Raw genomic sequence first — 16907 nt, 5'->3', positions numbered from 1 at the left:
AGCCATGTCTCCTGCCCGATTTATGTCGGGAATCGCAGCTTCAGCGACCACTGATTCGTTATTCAGCGGCTAAATTGTGTTTTCTGTACACACGCAATTAAGCCAGATAGGTGCAGTTTCAACCTTGTTTAAGAGGGCACAGTTGACAGTCTCATCAAAATCTCTACTTCCCTTGGGTACAAAAAAATGTCATCAAAGCAGACCGTTTCTGTAGTACGTATTCTGCATCTGCTTGCTTCTTCTGAGCTTAAATGCATGCTTAGCTGAGAGTAGGAGAATCTTTGCACTGCTGAACCTAGTTAAAGAAAAGCTGAATGCCTATCTTGAACGTGAAGGGAGAGGATCGGTCACGTTAACCTGTTTGAAAGTGGCCTTTTTAAAATTCATGGGAACATGTACGTAACCGGTACAAATTACAAATACATGTGCAATGTGGTGACGCTGACATATACTACAACTATATTAATGTGCCCCTTGATTTTTCCAGCTATAGAATGTTTGTGATGAGGAACGGCCGACAGTGTCATCAGCATGTACCTTGTCATCCATTGACCATAGGCCATAGGGAGCTGAGACAGTATCCCTGCTTCAAGAGAACAAAACGAAACGAAATTAATTTATTTTTTAAGAAATTCAAATTCAGTTTAGTCATCATCCACAAGCTGTTTTTATGTGTGGATGTGTGATCCTGCTTGACGACAGCCTACGCGACATCGAGTCATTGATCCATTTTAGTGGAGATCGGAACATTGGAAGTGTATTTCCAGCTGGTTTGGGTCCCCCCAAAGGGTGATTATTGGATCATCACAGAAAATTTCATAAATTAATTTGTTTTTGGCTCTGTATTTATCGGTTAGTATACTAGTAGACAATTTGAAGTGTCCCCAAAGCCGAATAACTCCTCTACCTACTCAGCACTTTGCATTGTTATTATACGGCACTCAGAATACATTTGTTTACACGACCGGATATTGTTGTTCTTGCCTAGATTCATATACTACTGAAAAAAAAAACAAAACACAAACCTTATACTAGCTTGGGATTCGTTGTCATTTTGTCATCAATCAACTGAATTTTCTCGAAATTATCCTCTCTGCTTTTGCGGCGAGAGTTTAAATTCGCAGCCTTCTGCAAGACACCACACAAGCGTTGCGTTGCCTTCCTCCACACTGAAACCATGACAACTTCCTCTGCTCCTCTCCTGCTGCTGTGTCTCTGCTTCACTCTGCTCGTCCTCCACTTCCGCTCGTGCGCCGCGTCGCCTCGTGACCTCCGCTTCTCCGCCGCCGACATCGCCGCCGTCGAGGCGGTGCTGCCGTCGCTGCGGCGAGCCAGGAACACCTTCTTCGAGGTCGAACGGCCGCTGCGGCCGCCGCGGGGGAGCTCCGGCCCGTGCTCGACGCTGCTCCTCTCCCACTCCTTCGCGTTCACCTTCACCAAGCCGCCTGCGACCGCGGCCTACTCGCCGCCGCCGTGCCTCGCTGACGCCGCCGGCGGCGCGCGCGCCGTCTCCCTCGCGGTGCTCGAGTGGCGCGCCGACTGCCGCGGCACGCAGTATGACCGCATCTTCGGCGTCTGGCTCGGCGGGGCGGAGCTCATGCGGGGGAGCACCGCCGAGCCGCGCCCCGGCGGCGTCACTTGGTCGGTGCACAAGGACGTCACCAAGTACGCGTCACTCCTCGCCGCCGGCAACTCCACGCTCGCCGTGTACCTCGGCAACCTCATCGACGAGACGTACAACGGCGTGTACAACGCCGACCTCACGCTCCACCTCTACTTCCGGCGCGCCGCGCGGTCGCCGACGGCGGCGTCGGCTCCGGCCGACGTCGTCGTCCCCGTCTCGAGAAGCCTTCCTCTCAACGACGGGCTGTGGTTCGTGGTCGACAACACCACCGACGTCGAGTCGGCGCGGCTCACCGTGCCGCCCAACGCGTACCGCGCGGTGCTCGAGGTGTATGTCTCGTCCCACAACTTCGACGAGTTCTGGTACATGAACACGCCGGACCAGAACGGGCCGTTCCGCGAGGTCACCGTCCATCTCGACGGCGACGTCGTGGGCGCCGTGTGGCCGTTCCCGGTGATCTACACCGGCGGAATCAACCCCCTCATCTGGCGCCCCATCACCAGCATTGGCTCGTTCAACTTCCCCAGCTACGACGTCGAGCTCACGCCGTTCTTGGGCAAGCTGCTCGACGGCAAGGAGCACGAGCTCGGGTTCGCGGTGACCAACGCGCAGAAGTCATGGTACGTGGACGCCAACCTCCATCTCTGGCTCGACCCCAAGAGCGTGGCGACCTCCGGTGGCCTCGTCGCCTACGACGCCCCGAAATTGACCGGCAAGATCGTCTCCAACTCCTCCGACGGCATCGACGGGCAGTACGACGCGACGGCGAGCCGCAACATCACGGCCACGGGGTGGGTCCGCTCGTCGCGCGGCAACATCACCACCACGTTCACCCAGCGGCTCACGTTCGTGCACACGAACGTGGTGACCAGCCAGGGAAGCTCGCAGGCGATCAACCAGACGACGGAGGCGCGCACCGAGGTGGTCACCGGCGACGGCGCGCACGCGCTGCAGCTCCACCAGAGCTTCCCGCTCTACATCTTCCTGGGCGGCGACGGCAGCGGCACGTCCTCGCAGCGGCTGATGCGGCGCGTGGCGATCGGCTTCGACGAGACGCGCGCGGCGGGCGCGGGCGGGAGTTCGTCGGCAGCGAGCACGCTCCACAACGAACAGACGGCGGCGGCGGAGGTGGTGCTCCGGGACGACCAGGTGGTCGGCGCGTCGTGGCGGATGCACCAGGTGTACGAGTACGGCGGCAGCGACGGCGGCTGCTACTCGAGGAACGTGAGCAGCGTCGGCTACGACGTGCTATTCGACCACAATGAGGAGTCGTGCGCCGGGACGCGCCGACGTTGACGCCTGTCGGCGCCGGCGCGGCGTGGCGTGGCGTGGCGCGGCGCGCGTAGGGATAGAGCGAGTGGATAGGGGGCCCGGAAGAGATCGACAGGGTGTAAATGGAACGGAAGGTGGGCCAGTGTGTGCTGGCGGGCCCTACTTAAGTCTTTGCAATTATTGATGGATCACTCCAGTGTCCTTAACCTTGAATAAGAAATGGTATGATTGTACGTAAAACCCAGATGTAAAGGAGAATTGACTGCAGATCCTAATGGAAACTTTCTGACATGTGAATCCATTTCATCCTGTACTTCCTTTCGTTAGAGACAAAATGCTTTGGGTTAAGGTCGATGTATAATAATAGAGCCAATGGGTGCCTTACTGCCTTAATGTGAGATCTATCTAGGAGTAGTGTTTTTGACACATTTTAGAGCGGGATTATCCAAGTCAATTTTAAGTTTTAACCTATTTCTAACTCTATCCAATTTAGATCCAAAGACTCGCATCCATCTACATCTTTATATCGCATACCTTAAGCCACACCACCTATCATAACCTAACCTAGCGACCGGCCCACCACCACTAAGCCACCTCCTATGCCACCGCTATTTCTTCTATGCATGATGTCTTTGACCTTGAGTTTTTTGGCGATGCTACCACCAGTGCCAGTGAGGAGCACAACATTCATTCACCTCTATTGTCACTGTTGCATTGAAGTACAAGCAGTGCACCGATAAACATCTCGCATGTGTGCATGTAATAAGGATAAGATTAGTGAACTCTATTGTGCAGTATTTCATGGGAGTGAAGGAAAAAGAGAAGCAACGAGGCATAAACACTCTTCATGAATGGCTCAAGACTAGTGTGAAGTGTAAAAAAACTTTCCTCTAACAAACTCCCCTTCCTCTCTAGCGTAAGAGAGAGAAAAATACTTTAGTCGCGGGAGACAGTGGCAGATCATAGTAGAGTACGTAGAGAACAGAGAGTGAGACATGTGACATTAGCTAGACTGCCACTGAATAACAATAAAATCGAGGACGGTAATGGTACATTAGTGAAAGACAATATAGAAATGTTGTTTGTTGTCGGTGTGTTGGGTTTCAGAGAGGAAAGGAGAGAAATTATACATGGTTCGATATAGAGAGCAGATCTAAATATAGATATGAGAAATGACAACCTGAAAATTTAAATGCGATGCAAAAATACTCTAGTACTGTCTAGACAGTGATGATCCCAACATAGGGGTAAGGTGGGATTGAGCCTCTCCTGTTGTTGACCAGACCTACTATACATACTCTTCAATTCTCATATATTTATATATGAAGTTTAGATTTGTCTTATATTTAGTGCATGTTATTCCATTAGCACCCTCTAAAATTTGATCCTGTGTTCGCCATTCTAGACACCTCCAAGAAAGTTTACCGAAGTGTGTATTTTTACGATTATCACACTTCCTCGGAAAAGTGTCTGTCCCAAACATCGCAAATTTGTAACGTTACACGTCCTTTGCCACCAGTAGAGCGTCCATAAAAGTCGGCCAAATAAATTAGCAAACGTATTCGGCCGTTATAGCTCCTACTCCGCCGAATTTTCTGCGCTGCCGCAAAATGAGTACACCAAGAATTGAAGCAGCTATCCATCCTCGTGTCACGTCACGTTAGCTATCCATCGTAATTACACACACATAACACAATCTGTGCATCAACACACACCGGATCGATCGATCCAGTGCGTATTCAATGAAACCACACAGTTCACACCTCATTTTCATTAAGTCGCCCTGAATTGCTTTTGTACATGCCTGTACTGTGCTTTACAAAATCAGGGGCAGAATAACGTAGCGATCAAGAGATGGTCGATGATTCGACGCCAATGCGTACGTACGCCGCAGTCCGCACCGACAAAAAAGCGAAGGCCGATCGAGCTGGCTGGGAAAGCCGGAGGGGCCGAAATGTTTGAGCTTAATGTAATCGATCCTAGCGATAATGTGTGTGTAATCTGGAGAAGATGATGCGCACTACTAGCTTGATTGCTCACCGCTAATGGGTCACAGGCTGGAGCCCTGGAGGTGGACGCGCCGTTGATTAAGAAACCCGCCTCGTCGTCGCACGCTTGCTCTTGTGCATTATTGGATTCTTTTCTTGGATGGTTTAGCACGTGCGTGCAATCACGCTTATGCTTCTATTTGCAATCATTTAGAGATCTTTGATAGCATGTACATGTACAATGTAATAAGTCATTTTTTTTCTTTTTTGGCCGGAATGTTAAGATTGAGGAAAGCAGTTACAAGAAAAACACTTATCAACGATAGGACTGTCGAGTTTAGTTGTGCACACAAGTGTACATCCAAACCACGCGCTAACCACGTAAACACAAACTAGTGAGGAAAGCACCAGACTAGCGCTAAGCGTGGTCGTTTGGTTCCTTGCTTAATTCTACATGTTCTTCCTTAGCTATGGTGTTCCTTCTTTAGATGTCTACTTGTTTATTTCTATCCAAACATGTCAAGAGCTGATGGTTCTATCAACAGAAAAGGAAAAAAAAACAGAAGCCTTACAATTACGGTTGTGTTTAAATCCTTTCAAAGTGGAAAGTTTGTGTTGAAATCGGTACGATATGACTAAAAAGTTGTGTGTATATGACAGATTGATGTGATAAAAAAAGTTAGAAGTTTGGATCTAAACACAGCCCACAAAGAGACAATCCCCAAAAGAAATCTTACATGATAATGATGCCAAAAGTCTTATGTTGACTTGCTGCCCAAAGTGGATGGTAGTCGATGTCACCGCTATGTATAGAGAGGCAGGTAGGCGGCGGTTGTTGTGTGTCATGTAGAGTTGTAGACGTTACGCACAGTGACGCCATCTTTGACAGGCGCAAAAAAGTGAAGTGAAATGCAAAGCAAGGGAGTTGTACGGGCCGGCCCAAGAGGCCCAGCATGCCAAGGCCCCCAAGGCCTCAATCCAGTATACCTGCTCGGGCCCGAGACGCTCTGCGTTATCTATGTCCCGCTTCACGGCCCAAACACAATGGCTTCTCATTGGAATAAGTTCATCTAAGGTCCCTTAACTTGTCAGCGAATTCGATTTTCGTCCTTAACCCCAAAACCATATACAACACGTCCCTCAACTATCAAAACCGGTGCAGATAAGGTCCCTTAGCGGTTTAGATAGCGGTTTTGGCTGACGTGGCGCCTACATGGCTATTTTGACTCAGTCTTCATCTGACGTGGCACTGACATAGCGCTTACGTGGCAATTCGATCTAGAAAAATAATAAAATTTGTGGGACCCGCACGTCAGTTTCACACACATAAATAATAATAAAATGTGGGACCCACGTGGGCCCCACATGTCAACCTCACCTCCTCCTCTTCTTCCTCCTCTCTCTCCCCCATCTCCCGTCGTCTTCATCTCTCGCCCCCATCTCTCTCTATCACCGGTGGAGATAAGGCGCGGCCTCCTCCATGGGCGGCGGCTGGCGAGCTCCCGCTTCCCTACCTGCTTCCCCGCCGCCGCCGCCGTGGGAGGGGAAAGTGGTTGGCGGATATTCTTGTTTTCTTTTTTTGTTTAATCTTTGATTGTGCGTGTATGGAGTTCTGGATTAGGAGAAAAAAAGGTACTTAACTGTCGGTGGATTAGGAGAACATATTAGATCTAGCGTTGGTGGATCCAATTTTAATTTGCAAAAATTTGTCAGTACTTAGCTGTCGGCAGCAGTAGATCTGCAGAAATGGAGTCTTTTTTCTGATTGCTTGGTTGCAACCGATGCAGCGGGCAGATAGAAATGGCGGCGGAGACGTTCCTCTTCACCTCCGAGTCCAGGAACGAGGGTCACCCCGACAAGCTGTGCGACCAGGTGTCCGACGCCGTCCTCGACGTGTGCCTCGCCCAGGACCCCGAGGGCAAGGTGGCGTGCGAGACCTGCACCAAGACAAACATGGTCATGGTGTTCGGCGAGATCACCACCAAGGCCAGCGTCGACTACGAGAAGATCGTCCGCGACACCTGCCGCAACATCGGCTTCGTCTCCGACGACATCGGTCTCGACGCCGACCGCTGCAAGGTGCTCGTCAACATCGAGCAGCAGTCGCCCGACATTGCCCAGGGCGTGCACGGCCACTTCACCAAGCACCCCGAGGAGATCGGCGCCGGCGACCAGGGCCACATGTTCGGCTACGCCACCGACGAGACCCCTGAGCTGATGCCCCTCAGCCACGTCCTCGCCACCAAGCTCGGCGCCCGCCTCACCGAGGTCCGCAAGAACGGCACCTGCGCCTAGCTCAGGCCCGACGGCAAGACCCAGGTCACAGTCGAGTGCCTCAACGACGCCGGCGCCATTGTCCCCGTCCGCGTCCAAATTGTAGGGAAGAAGCGAGAGAGGATAGTGGGAAGAAGGGAGCAGCGACGATGGCATGTGGGGCCCACATGGGTCCCACCTTTTTTATTATTTCTGTGTGTGAAACTGACATGTGGGTCCCACGGATTTTATTATTTTTCTGGATTGGATTGCCACGTAAGCGCCATGTCAGTGCCACGTCAGATGAAGACGGAGTCAAAATAGCCACGTAGGCGCCACGTCAGCCAAAACCGTCATTTAAACCACCGAGGGACCTTATCTACATCGGTTTTGATAGTTGAGGGATCTGTTGTATCTGGTTTTGGGGTTCAAGGACGAAAATCAGATTCGCTGACAAGTTAAGGGACCTTGGATGAACTTATTCCCTTATCATTAGCCAACCTGAACGAAACGTTCAATTGCAAATTTGCAAATGCCCGAGTCCATTCTCTTCGTACTACAGTAAACCACAAAAAAAAATTAAAAAAAACAAAAAGTTAGAAAAAATTATGTATAGAAATACTATGTATAAAAAATTTGAATTCAAATTCAATTTGAATCGGGTATGTAAACTTTTAACTTATAAACTTTGGGTCTATAAACTTTAGGTGTATAAACTTTAGATGTATAGAAATACTATATATAGAAAATATTTGAATTCAAATTCAAATTTGAATTTGAGTATAATTCAAATTCAAATTTGAATCGGGTATATAAACTTTAGGTCTATAAACTTTAGGTGTATAAACTTTAGATGTATAGAAATACTATATATGAAAAATATTTGAATTCAAATTCAAATTTGAATCGGATATTTGAATTCAAATTCAAATTTGAATTAGATATAATTCAAATTCAAATTTGAATCGGATATATAAACTTTAGGTGTATAAACTTTAGATGTATAGAAATACTATATATAAAAAAATATTTAAATTTAAATTCAAATTTGAATCGGATATATAAACTTTTGACTTATAAACTTTTAGTCTTTAAATTTTAGATGTGTAAACTTGAGGTGTATAAACTTGAGATGTATAAATTTACTAAAATAGGAAAGTAATAAAGTGCCAATAAAGGAAACCAGGTGGAGGGATGGAGGGGGAGGGGGTAGCGAATCTGATCGCTGCCCCCATTGGCAGGGCGATCGATCGCCCATTAGGGCTGCCCGAGGGGGGCCCTAATAGGCGATCGCTCGCCTGGAGATGGGGGCAGCGATCAATTCGCCCCCCTCCCTCCCTCCCTCCACCTAGTTTCCTTTTTTGGCACCGCATTACTTTTCTATTTTAGTAAATTTATGCACCTAAAGTTTATACACCTCAAGTTTATACACCTAAAGTTTAGAGACCAAAAGTTTATAAGTCAAAAGTTTATATATCCGATTCAAATTTAAATTTGAACTCAAATATTTTTATATATAGTATTTCTATACATCTAAAGTTTATACACCTAAAGTTTTAGACCTAAAGTTTATACACTTGAAGTTTATATATCCGATTCAAATTTGAATTTGAATTATATCCGATTCAAATTTGAATTTGAATTCAAATATTTTTCATATATAGTACTTCTATACATCTAAAGTTTATACACCTAAAGTTTATATACCCGATTCAAATTTGAATTTGAATTATACCCAATTCAAATTTGAATTTGAATTCAAATATTTTCTATATATAGTATTTCTATACATCTAAAGTTTATAAGTCAAAAATTTACATACCCGATTCAAATTTGAATTTGAATTCAATTTTTTTATACATAAATTTTTTCTAACTTTTTGTTTTTTAAATTTTTTTGTAGTGAACTGTAATAGGAAGAGAAGAAGGGGAGAAGGAAGGGGGAGAAGAGAGAGTAGCACAGGGGGAGGCGCGGGGTGATCGCCAGGGTAGCGCGGGGGCGATCACCGCGCGTTAGGATTTTCGGGAGAGGAGTAGTATAGAGGAGGGAGCGGGCGGGTGATTACAAGACGGACGGGAGAGCGATCACACGACCATTAGCATTTCCGATGGCCGACCATCACCGTGTCGCGGTGTCGGTAATGGTAAGCAGTAAATGATCTTCCAATAGTCGTACCTGAATGCTGCTACACTACAGAGTAATAAATGAGGCCATCAACTGGACTATCCATCACGAATCAGAATTCGGGCAAGCAACGTTTTTTTATTTCCGATTTGGCCGTAGCAGATTACTGTACAGATGCCCGTCATGACTCATGATCCGTTTGGATCAAACGGCGACTAGCAAATTTTCCTTCTCCTACGAGCCTACGAGCGAAGTCTGCGCAGCGTCGTCACTGAGCACGTGCCGTCGTGCTTGTGCAGCGCCTCCCTACCGTGTCCAAGTCCACAATACAGGTCAGAAAAGCTCGTTTTTCCCACTACTACTGACTATTATCTTTGTTTTAAAATAAACTAACTTAAAATAGAATCAAACAGTACAACAAATATAAATAGTCCAAAAAGAAAAAGAAAGAGATAGAACAGTATTCCTTACGACACGCTACTCATGGAAATCTTGCAATTTACACCTATTTCCCGGCAATAAAATCGCCACCAAACCCACGGCCTGGCCCACTGTCAGTACTAAGATAGCTGTGAAAAATATTCTGTAGTACTTTATATGTAATGGCTTACATCGTGAAACGAAGAGAGTAATCTCTTGATGATTTGCTGTAACTACATTCCCTTGATAATCTCACCAACATTACCTTGTTTAAACCGCTGGGTCTTTTTTACTTGCGAGCTCAACTGTCGCCGCCCCCACCTCTCGTACTCCCCACGCTCCAGCCATGGCGTCGCCGCCGACCACGGCCGCCGCCGACCCCGGCCGCCGCCGCCGCCTCCTCCTCGTCGTCGTTGTCCTCCTCCTCCTCCTCCTCCCGCTCGTGGCCTCCGCTGCCGCCGTGCCGCACAGGCACCGGCTGCCGTCCCACCACCTGGCCTCGCTCAAACTCAACGCATCGGCGCCGCCGACCACTTACTTCGAGGTGGATCGCCCGATCCGCCCGCCGCGCGGCAGCGTCGGGCCCTGCTCGACGCTGCTCCTCTCCAACTCCTTCGGAGCCACCTACGGCCGTCCCCCTGTCACCGCCGCCTACGCGCCGCCTTCCTGCCTCGCCGGCGGCGGTGGCGGCGGCGGCGGCGCGTCGTCCATCGCGCTCGCCGTGCTCGAGTGGAGCGCCGACTGCCGCGGCCGCCAGTTCGACCGCATCTTCGGCGTGTGGCTCTCCGGCGCCGAGCTCCTGCGCAGCTGCACCGCGGAGCCGCGCGCCACGGGCATCGTCTGGTCCGTGTCCCGCGACGTCACGAGGTACGCGGCGCTCCTAGCCGAGCCCGGCGAGATCGCGGTGTACCTCGGGAACCTCGTCGACAGCACGTACACCGGCGTCTACCACGCCAACCTCACGCTCCACCTCTACTTCCACCCCGCGCCGCCGCCTCCGCCTCCGCCGCAGCAGGCCGATCTGATCGTGCCCATCTCAAGAAGCTTGCCGCTGAACGATGGCCAATGGTTCGCCATCCAGAACTCCACCGATGTGCAGGGCAAGAGGCTCGCCATTCCGTCGAACACCTACCGGGCGATCCTTGAGGTGTTCGTCTCCTTCCACTCCAACGATGAATTCTGGTACACAAACCCTCCCAATGAGTACATTGAAGCAAATAACTTGTCCAATGTCCCTGGCAATGGCGCATTCCGGGAGGTTGTTGTTAAAGTCAATGATGATATCGTTGGAGCTATTTGGCCTTTCACCGTGATTTACACTGGCGGTGTCAATCCTCTTCTGTGGCGACCAATCACCGGCATTGGTTCATTCAACCTACCTACATATGACATTGACATTACACCTTTCTTGGGCAAGCTGTTGGATGGCAAGGAGCATGATTTTGGGTTCGGTGTGACTAATGCGCTGGATGTGTGGTATATTGATGCCAATTTGCATCTATGGTTGGATCACAAGAGTGAGGAGACTACTGGGAGCCTGATCAGCTATGAAGCTCAAGGACTGGTTCTGAATGTGGACTCGGGATTCAGTGGGCTGGATGGGCAGTTTGTAACTAGCGCAAGCCGTCATATCTCCGCTACCGGGTTGGTGAAATCGTCTTATGGGGAGGTCACCACGAATTTTTACCAGAGATTCAGTTATGTGAATAGCAATGTGTATAGCAAGAACGGCTCGGTGCAAGTGGTGAACCAAACCATTGATGCAAAGTCTGGTGTTTTTGCCAAGGATGCTTTGGCTGTGCTGCTCTCTGAGGAACTTCACCAGATCTTCCCTCTGTATGTTTATACTGGTACTTCAGATGAAGAAGCTGATGAGTACACATTGATTTCACACGTCAAATTGGGCGTCAACGAGAAGGAGACATCGGGCGGGAAGATGGGGTTCTCATACAACTCCCTGCGGAACGCGCAGTCGGCCCATGGCAGTATGAAGGTGAAGAAGAATTTGGTCGTTGGTGGATTGGGGGAGACCCATCAGGCGTATAAATATGTTGGTGCTGATGGATGCTACTTCAGGGATGTTAGGAGCAAGAACTACACAGTGCTTTCAGACCACTCTGGTGATTCCTGCACAAAGAGAAATCCTTACAATGGTGCTAAATTCTCTCTCAGGAACGATCAATCAGCAAGAAGGAAGTTGATGGTGAATAATCTTTAGTGTTGTATAGCTTGGAACAAATAGGGAACTGAACTGTCCATGGTTCTCTCCATTTTACTCTGTCTCTTGATCTCTTCAATAAAGGGAGTTTAGCTTAGCTTATCTTTGATGTGTAGTCAGTAAGAAACTTGGAAATTTCTCTATAACCGCTTCAAATTGAATCCCCCTAGAGAAAAACTTTGAACTTCCCCTGCTAGATAGTGGAAAGTAAGCAATAGGCTATTCAGATCAAGATTCTGAGGGATGCAATCTCTCCCTTTTCTTTTATCTTTCATGTTGAATTGTTTTAGTGTACAGATCCGAGTCCAAACTCCATATGAAGCATATTGACCATTCCAAACCCTGACCCTTTTTTTATGCTTGAACATGTTATCTCTGAATCCCTGATCCATTTTGATCATGTTATCTCTGAATCTCTGATCCATTTTTATCACGGATAGGAGTAATCTTATACACATAATATGATTCAACCAGACGAAAATGCTGCTCATATTTTAGTCTATTTATTTTAAAATAAAAATGTGCTAGCCTCGTAGTCGTAGGTACACTCAACTATACTTCACAGTACCAAGTAGGAGTAGTAGTAGACTAGTAGTCCAGCTTCAGCTTCACGCCACCGGTTCGCGCTCCAGCCACCGGCCATGGCGTCGCGGGGCACCACCAGCTCATGCCTGCTCGCCCTCCTCCTCTTGCTGCTCCTCCCCATCGCGCCGCTCGCCGCGCCGCGGAGGAGCCGCTTCCCGTCGACCCTCCGCCTCGCCTCCTTCGACGCGTCGCCGCCGCCGCCGCCGACCACCTTCTTCGAGGTGGACCGCCCGATCCGGCCGCCGCGCGGCAGCGTCGGGCCCTGCTCGACGCTGCTCCTCTCCCACTCCTTCGGCTACACCTACGGCCGTGGCCCCGTCACGGTCGCCTACGCGCCGCCCGCCTGCCTCGCCGCCGGCGCCGCCGCGGGCGGGTCCCTCGCGCTCGCCGTGCTCGAGTGGAGCGCCGACTGCAGGGGCCGCCAGTTCGACCGCATCTTCGGCGTGTGGCTCTCCGGCGCCGAGCTCCTGCGCAGCTGCACCGCGGAGCCGCGCGCCACCGGCATCGTCTGGTCCGTGTCGCGCGACGTCTCGAGGTACACGGCGCTCCTTGCGGCGCCCGGGGAGGTCGCGGTCTACCTCGGCAACCTCATCGATGACACCTACACTGGCGTCTACCACGCCAACCTCACGCTCCACCTCTACTTCCACCCAGCGGCGGCGCCGCCGCCGCCGGAGCAGCAGCAGCAGCAGCAGCAGCAGCATGCCGATCTGATCTTTCCTATCTCAAGAAGCTTACCATTAAACGACGGGCAGTGGTTCGCCATCCAGAACTCCACCAATGTGCAGTCCAAGAAGCTCGTCATTCCGTCGAACACCTACAGGGCGGTCCTCGAGGTGTTCGTCTCTTTCCACTCAAACGACGAGGACTGGTACATGCACCCACCGAATGAATACATCGAAGCCAACAACATCTCCATCCTCCCTGGCAATGGCGCATTCCGGGAGATCACTGTTCAGCTCGACGGCGATGTCGTCGGAGCTGTTTGGCCCTTCACTGTTATCTACACTGGTGGTGTCAACCCGCTTTTCTGGAGGCCTATCACTGCCATTGGTTCATTCAATCTCCCAACTTATGACATTGATATCACTCCTTTTCTTGGTAAGCTCTTGGATGGCAAAGAGCATAATTTTGGGTTTAGTGTAACAAATGCTTTGGATGTATGGTTCATTGATGCCAATCTGCATATTTGGTTGGATCATAAGAGTGAGAAGACATTTGGGAGCTTGGTGAGCTATGAGGCTCCCAAATTGACACTTCATGTGGATTCGAATTTCAGCGCGCTGGATGGGCGGTTTGTGACAAGCGCGGGCCGGCATATCTCTGCCACTGGGTGGGTGAACTCGTCGTATGGCAATGTTATGACAACTTTCTACCAGAGGTTCAGCTACAAGAACAGCAATTTGTATAGCAAGAATGGTACATTTCAAGTGGTGAACCAAACAATCGATGCAAAGTCTGGTGTTTTTGCCAAAAGCAGCGTTGTGCTGTTCTTGGAGGAAGTTCATAGGACCTTCCCATTATATATTTTTTCTGGAACCTCGGACCAAGTGGGTGATGAGTACTCGTTGGTTTCGGTTGTGAAAATGGGCTTCAATGAGAGGAGGATATCTGGCAGGAAGCAAGAGTTTTCATACATCTCTTTGCGGAATGCGCAATCGGCACATGGCTATATGAAGGTAAAGAAGAATTTGGTAGTTGATGGATTAGGGGAGACTAGGGGTGGACAAAAAGCTCGGGCTCGCGAGCTCGGCTCGGGCTTGGCTTGAGCTCGCGAAGCTCGGCTCGGCTCGAAGACTAAACGAGCCAAGCCCGAGCTCCCTCCACAACTCGTTTCCAAACCGAGCCGAGCCCGAGCTAGCTCGCAAGCTGCTCGGTAGGCTTGTCAAGCCTATGGAAAACTGAGTTCCCTGAGCGAGCCCAAGCCCATTAACAATTGTCTGGCCCATGAAAGAGAGAAACCCTAAGTCCTGACTCCTGAGCTGAGCCGAGTGCGAGCAGATCCGATCCCTCCCCTTCCTCGGTTCCTCCGTTCCTCAACTGGCGCTGGCGGCGACTGGCAAGAGGAGTTGCCGGCCGCCGCATCCATCCCCTCCCCAGCGCCAGACCGCCAGCGGCAGGCCGGCAGCGCCGTTCGAAGCCCTCTCTGTGCCGCCGCCGTCGGCCCGCCACCTCCCTTTCCTGCGCGGCTGCGCCATGGGCTCGCCGCCTCACTCCCTGCGCCGCCTACCTCCCCTAGTGTGGCTGCGTCGGCTCCGTCCTCCCTCCACGGCGACGCCCCCTGTGCCGTCGGCCCGCCGCGACGCCGCCTCCCTTCCCTGCACCACCTCCGGCCTCCGTCCACCGTCCCCAGTGCCGCTCGAGCCGAGCTCGACGCCCCCTGCGTCGCCGGCGTCCCTGACTCGACGCCGTCCATCATGACATCACAAGCTGGCTCGAGCCGGCTCGAGCTTTGAAACGAGCCGAGCCGAGCTGCATCTTTTGCTCGTTCAATTAATCAAGCCGAGCCAAGCCGAGCCTGTAGTTGAGCAAGCTTTCACGAGCCGAGCCGAGCTTGGCTCGGCTTGGCTCGTTTCCACCCCTAGGGGAGACCCATCAGGTGTATAAATATGCTGGTACAGATGGATGCTACTCCAGATTTGTGGGCAGCAGGAATTATACCATAATATTCGACAATTCTGGTGATGTTTGCTCCAAGGGATCACCACATAATGGGCCCAAATTCTCCTCTGTGAAGCTTACTTGAAAGATCAGCTAGCAAGATGAAAGTTGCTGGTGAGCAGAGAGCTGCATCGTTTTGGTTATCTCTTGAATAAAGATTGATTAGGTTACTTGAAACATGGAGTTTCTTTATAAATACACTTATTCAAATCAAGTGTGCTACAAGTCGCTAACTCCTCTAAAAAGATAACCAGCTGAATTAAAAGCTAAGAGAAATTACATAGATTCTAGCAAGTAATTCTGTGTGAGGAAAAGACTCCGGGGGGCCTTTCTTCTTGTGGTACTTCTTCCAGCAACGGCTGTGGTTCAACACTTATACTTAGGCGCCCCAGAAAGTCTATCAGTTGGTTCATCTTGAGAGCCAGTCGGCACAGTTGTCTCTGAGCCACCAGTTGAAGGATGACACACACTGCAGCAGTGCAGCTGCACAAGATTTATTGCCAAATTAGCCAATAACAACTAAGACCAAGTGCGGTTTATCTTTTCTAACAAAAAAAAATGTTCCTCAGTAATTTTGTAAATATACCTTGTGTCCTTGCAGTTGCAGATGGAACAGAAATCTGGTGTTGGAATCAACAAAATCTCTCATGTAAAGGTACATTAGATTGGAACTCTTGTAAAATTATATCAAATTTCTTTGTTCTTGTTCATGTGTTCATTGAATTAAACCTGTAGTGTAGGGCTCACTTGCTGGTTCAATTGATTCGAGGAACAAGTATTCGTTCCATGATTTTCTTTTCGGGAGTAGATAGATGTGAAAATCTTGCAGTTTTGGGTGAAATGCTTACCTGTAAGTGGTTCTGGGTGGAATAATGTGTATTGCGCAATTCTGAAGTTGCGCCTGGCTGTACTCACGCAAAAAACAGGCAATTATCACTGGTAACATCAGTAAATCCCAACTTAGGGGGAAAAAATAATGCTAAAAATGAATTTCCTGATTTGATTTTGCGGAAATAACTAGACTATGTCCTTATGTATACGTGGCTCTATCATTGGCAGCAGGGGCGAAGCTAGAATTTAGAGTTTAAGGTGGCTGGTCACGAGACTAAGGGGGTGTTTGGGAGCCTCTCTCCAAAAAATAAGTCTCTACCCTAAGGACTTATTTTTTTTGTCCCAAACACCCCCTAATATGTTGGGAGAACCTATTGGTGGCTCGGCAAACAACAGAGTGGATGTGTGGTTGGCGTCATGTCACGGTGATCAAACGCAGAGCAAAGAACGAAGACTCACATATCATGATTCACATATCAACCGATTACCGGCTCTGCACCTATGGAATGGTAATCTTCATCCCAATCAGTCGCCCGCCCCTTCGCATGGCATGATCAGAGTCTTGGAGATTCGGTAAGGCAGCAATGCCATGATAGCGAGACGCAATCAGCTTCGTGATGTCAGCCGTCGGACGAGTGCGCATCATGTGCCAAGCGGTGTGGCATCGTACACCAACCCGTGAATATGTTATGCATCTCGCTATCTCTCCTTGTCTTCTATTTTCAGTTTTAAGCTGCTAGTATTGAGTAGATTTGCAAGGCTTGTATATGATACGGATCGTCATCCCTTTTAGGGTTCCACCATATATATACCTCTTGTAAGCCGCCATGCGGCGTTGTAATCTCACCCCGATATAGTGAAGATATTTTGATGGCTGGCGCTCATGGTTTTTTCTCTCCTACTTTAGGAGAGTTTTCTACGTTAAATCTCG

General features: G+C 49.6%; 4 protein-coding genes across 4 annotated transcripts; all 4 read left to right on the top strand.

The window, feature by feature from the left end:
* Positions 1-1144: 1144 nt before the first annotated feature.
* Positions 1145-3197, top strand: LOC112936075 (peptide-N4-(N-acetyl-beta-glucosaminyl)asparagine amidase A). The gene has a single exon (XM_026023785.2). The coding sequence runs from the start codon at positions 1178-1180 to the stop codon at positions 2918-2920; it is 1743 nt and encodes a 580-aa protein (XP_025879570.1). The 5' UTR covers positions 1145-1177; the 3' UTR covers positions 2921-3197.
* A 3487-nt stretch (positions 3198-6684) lies between these two features.
* LOC4327097 (S-adenosylmethionine synthase 2-like) lies at positions 6685-7591 on the top strand. The gene is given in 2 exon segments (XM_015788354.3): positions 6685-7260; positions 7571-7591. Coding segments are annotated over 2 exon segments (597 nt in total).
* A 2367-nt stretch (positions 7592-9958) lies between these two features.
* LOC4327096 (peptide-N4-(N-acetyl-beta-glucosaminyl)asparagine amidase A) lies at positions 9959-12001 on the top strand. The gene has a single exon (XM_026023781.2). It carries the CDS (start codon positions 10028-10030, stop codon positions 11897-11899), a length of 1872 nt encoding a protein of 623 aa, XP_025879566.1. The 5' UTR covers positions 9959-10027; the 3' UTR covers positions 11900-12001.
* Positions 12002-12149: 148 nt separating this feature from the next.
* Positions 12150-15230, top strand: LOC112937639 (peptide-N4-(N-acetyl-beta-glucosaminyl)asparagine amidase A-like). Its single transcript, XM_066306858.1, has one exon. The coding sequence runs from the start codon at positions 12541-12543 to the stop codon at positions 14251-14253; it is 1713 nt and encodes a 570-aa protein (XP_066162955.1). The 5' UTR covers positions 12150-12540; the 3' UTR covers positions 14254-15230.
* The last annotated feature ends 1677 nt before the right edge of the window (positions 15231-16907 follow it).

The sequence above is a fragment of the Oryza sativa genome, chromosome 1, assembly GCF_034140825.1.
Source record: "Oryza sativa Japonica Group chromosome 1, ASM3414082v1".
In the NCBI taxonomy this organism is placed as follows: Eukaryota; Viridiplantae; Streptophyta; class Magnoliopsida; order Poales; family Poaceae; genus Oryza; species Oryza sativa.
The sequence above is the reverse complement of the archived record's forward strand: the minus strand, read 5'-3'. Positions and strand labels throughout refer to the sequence as shown.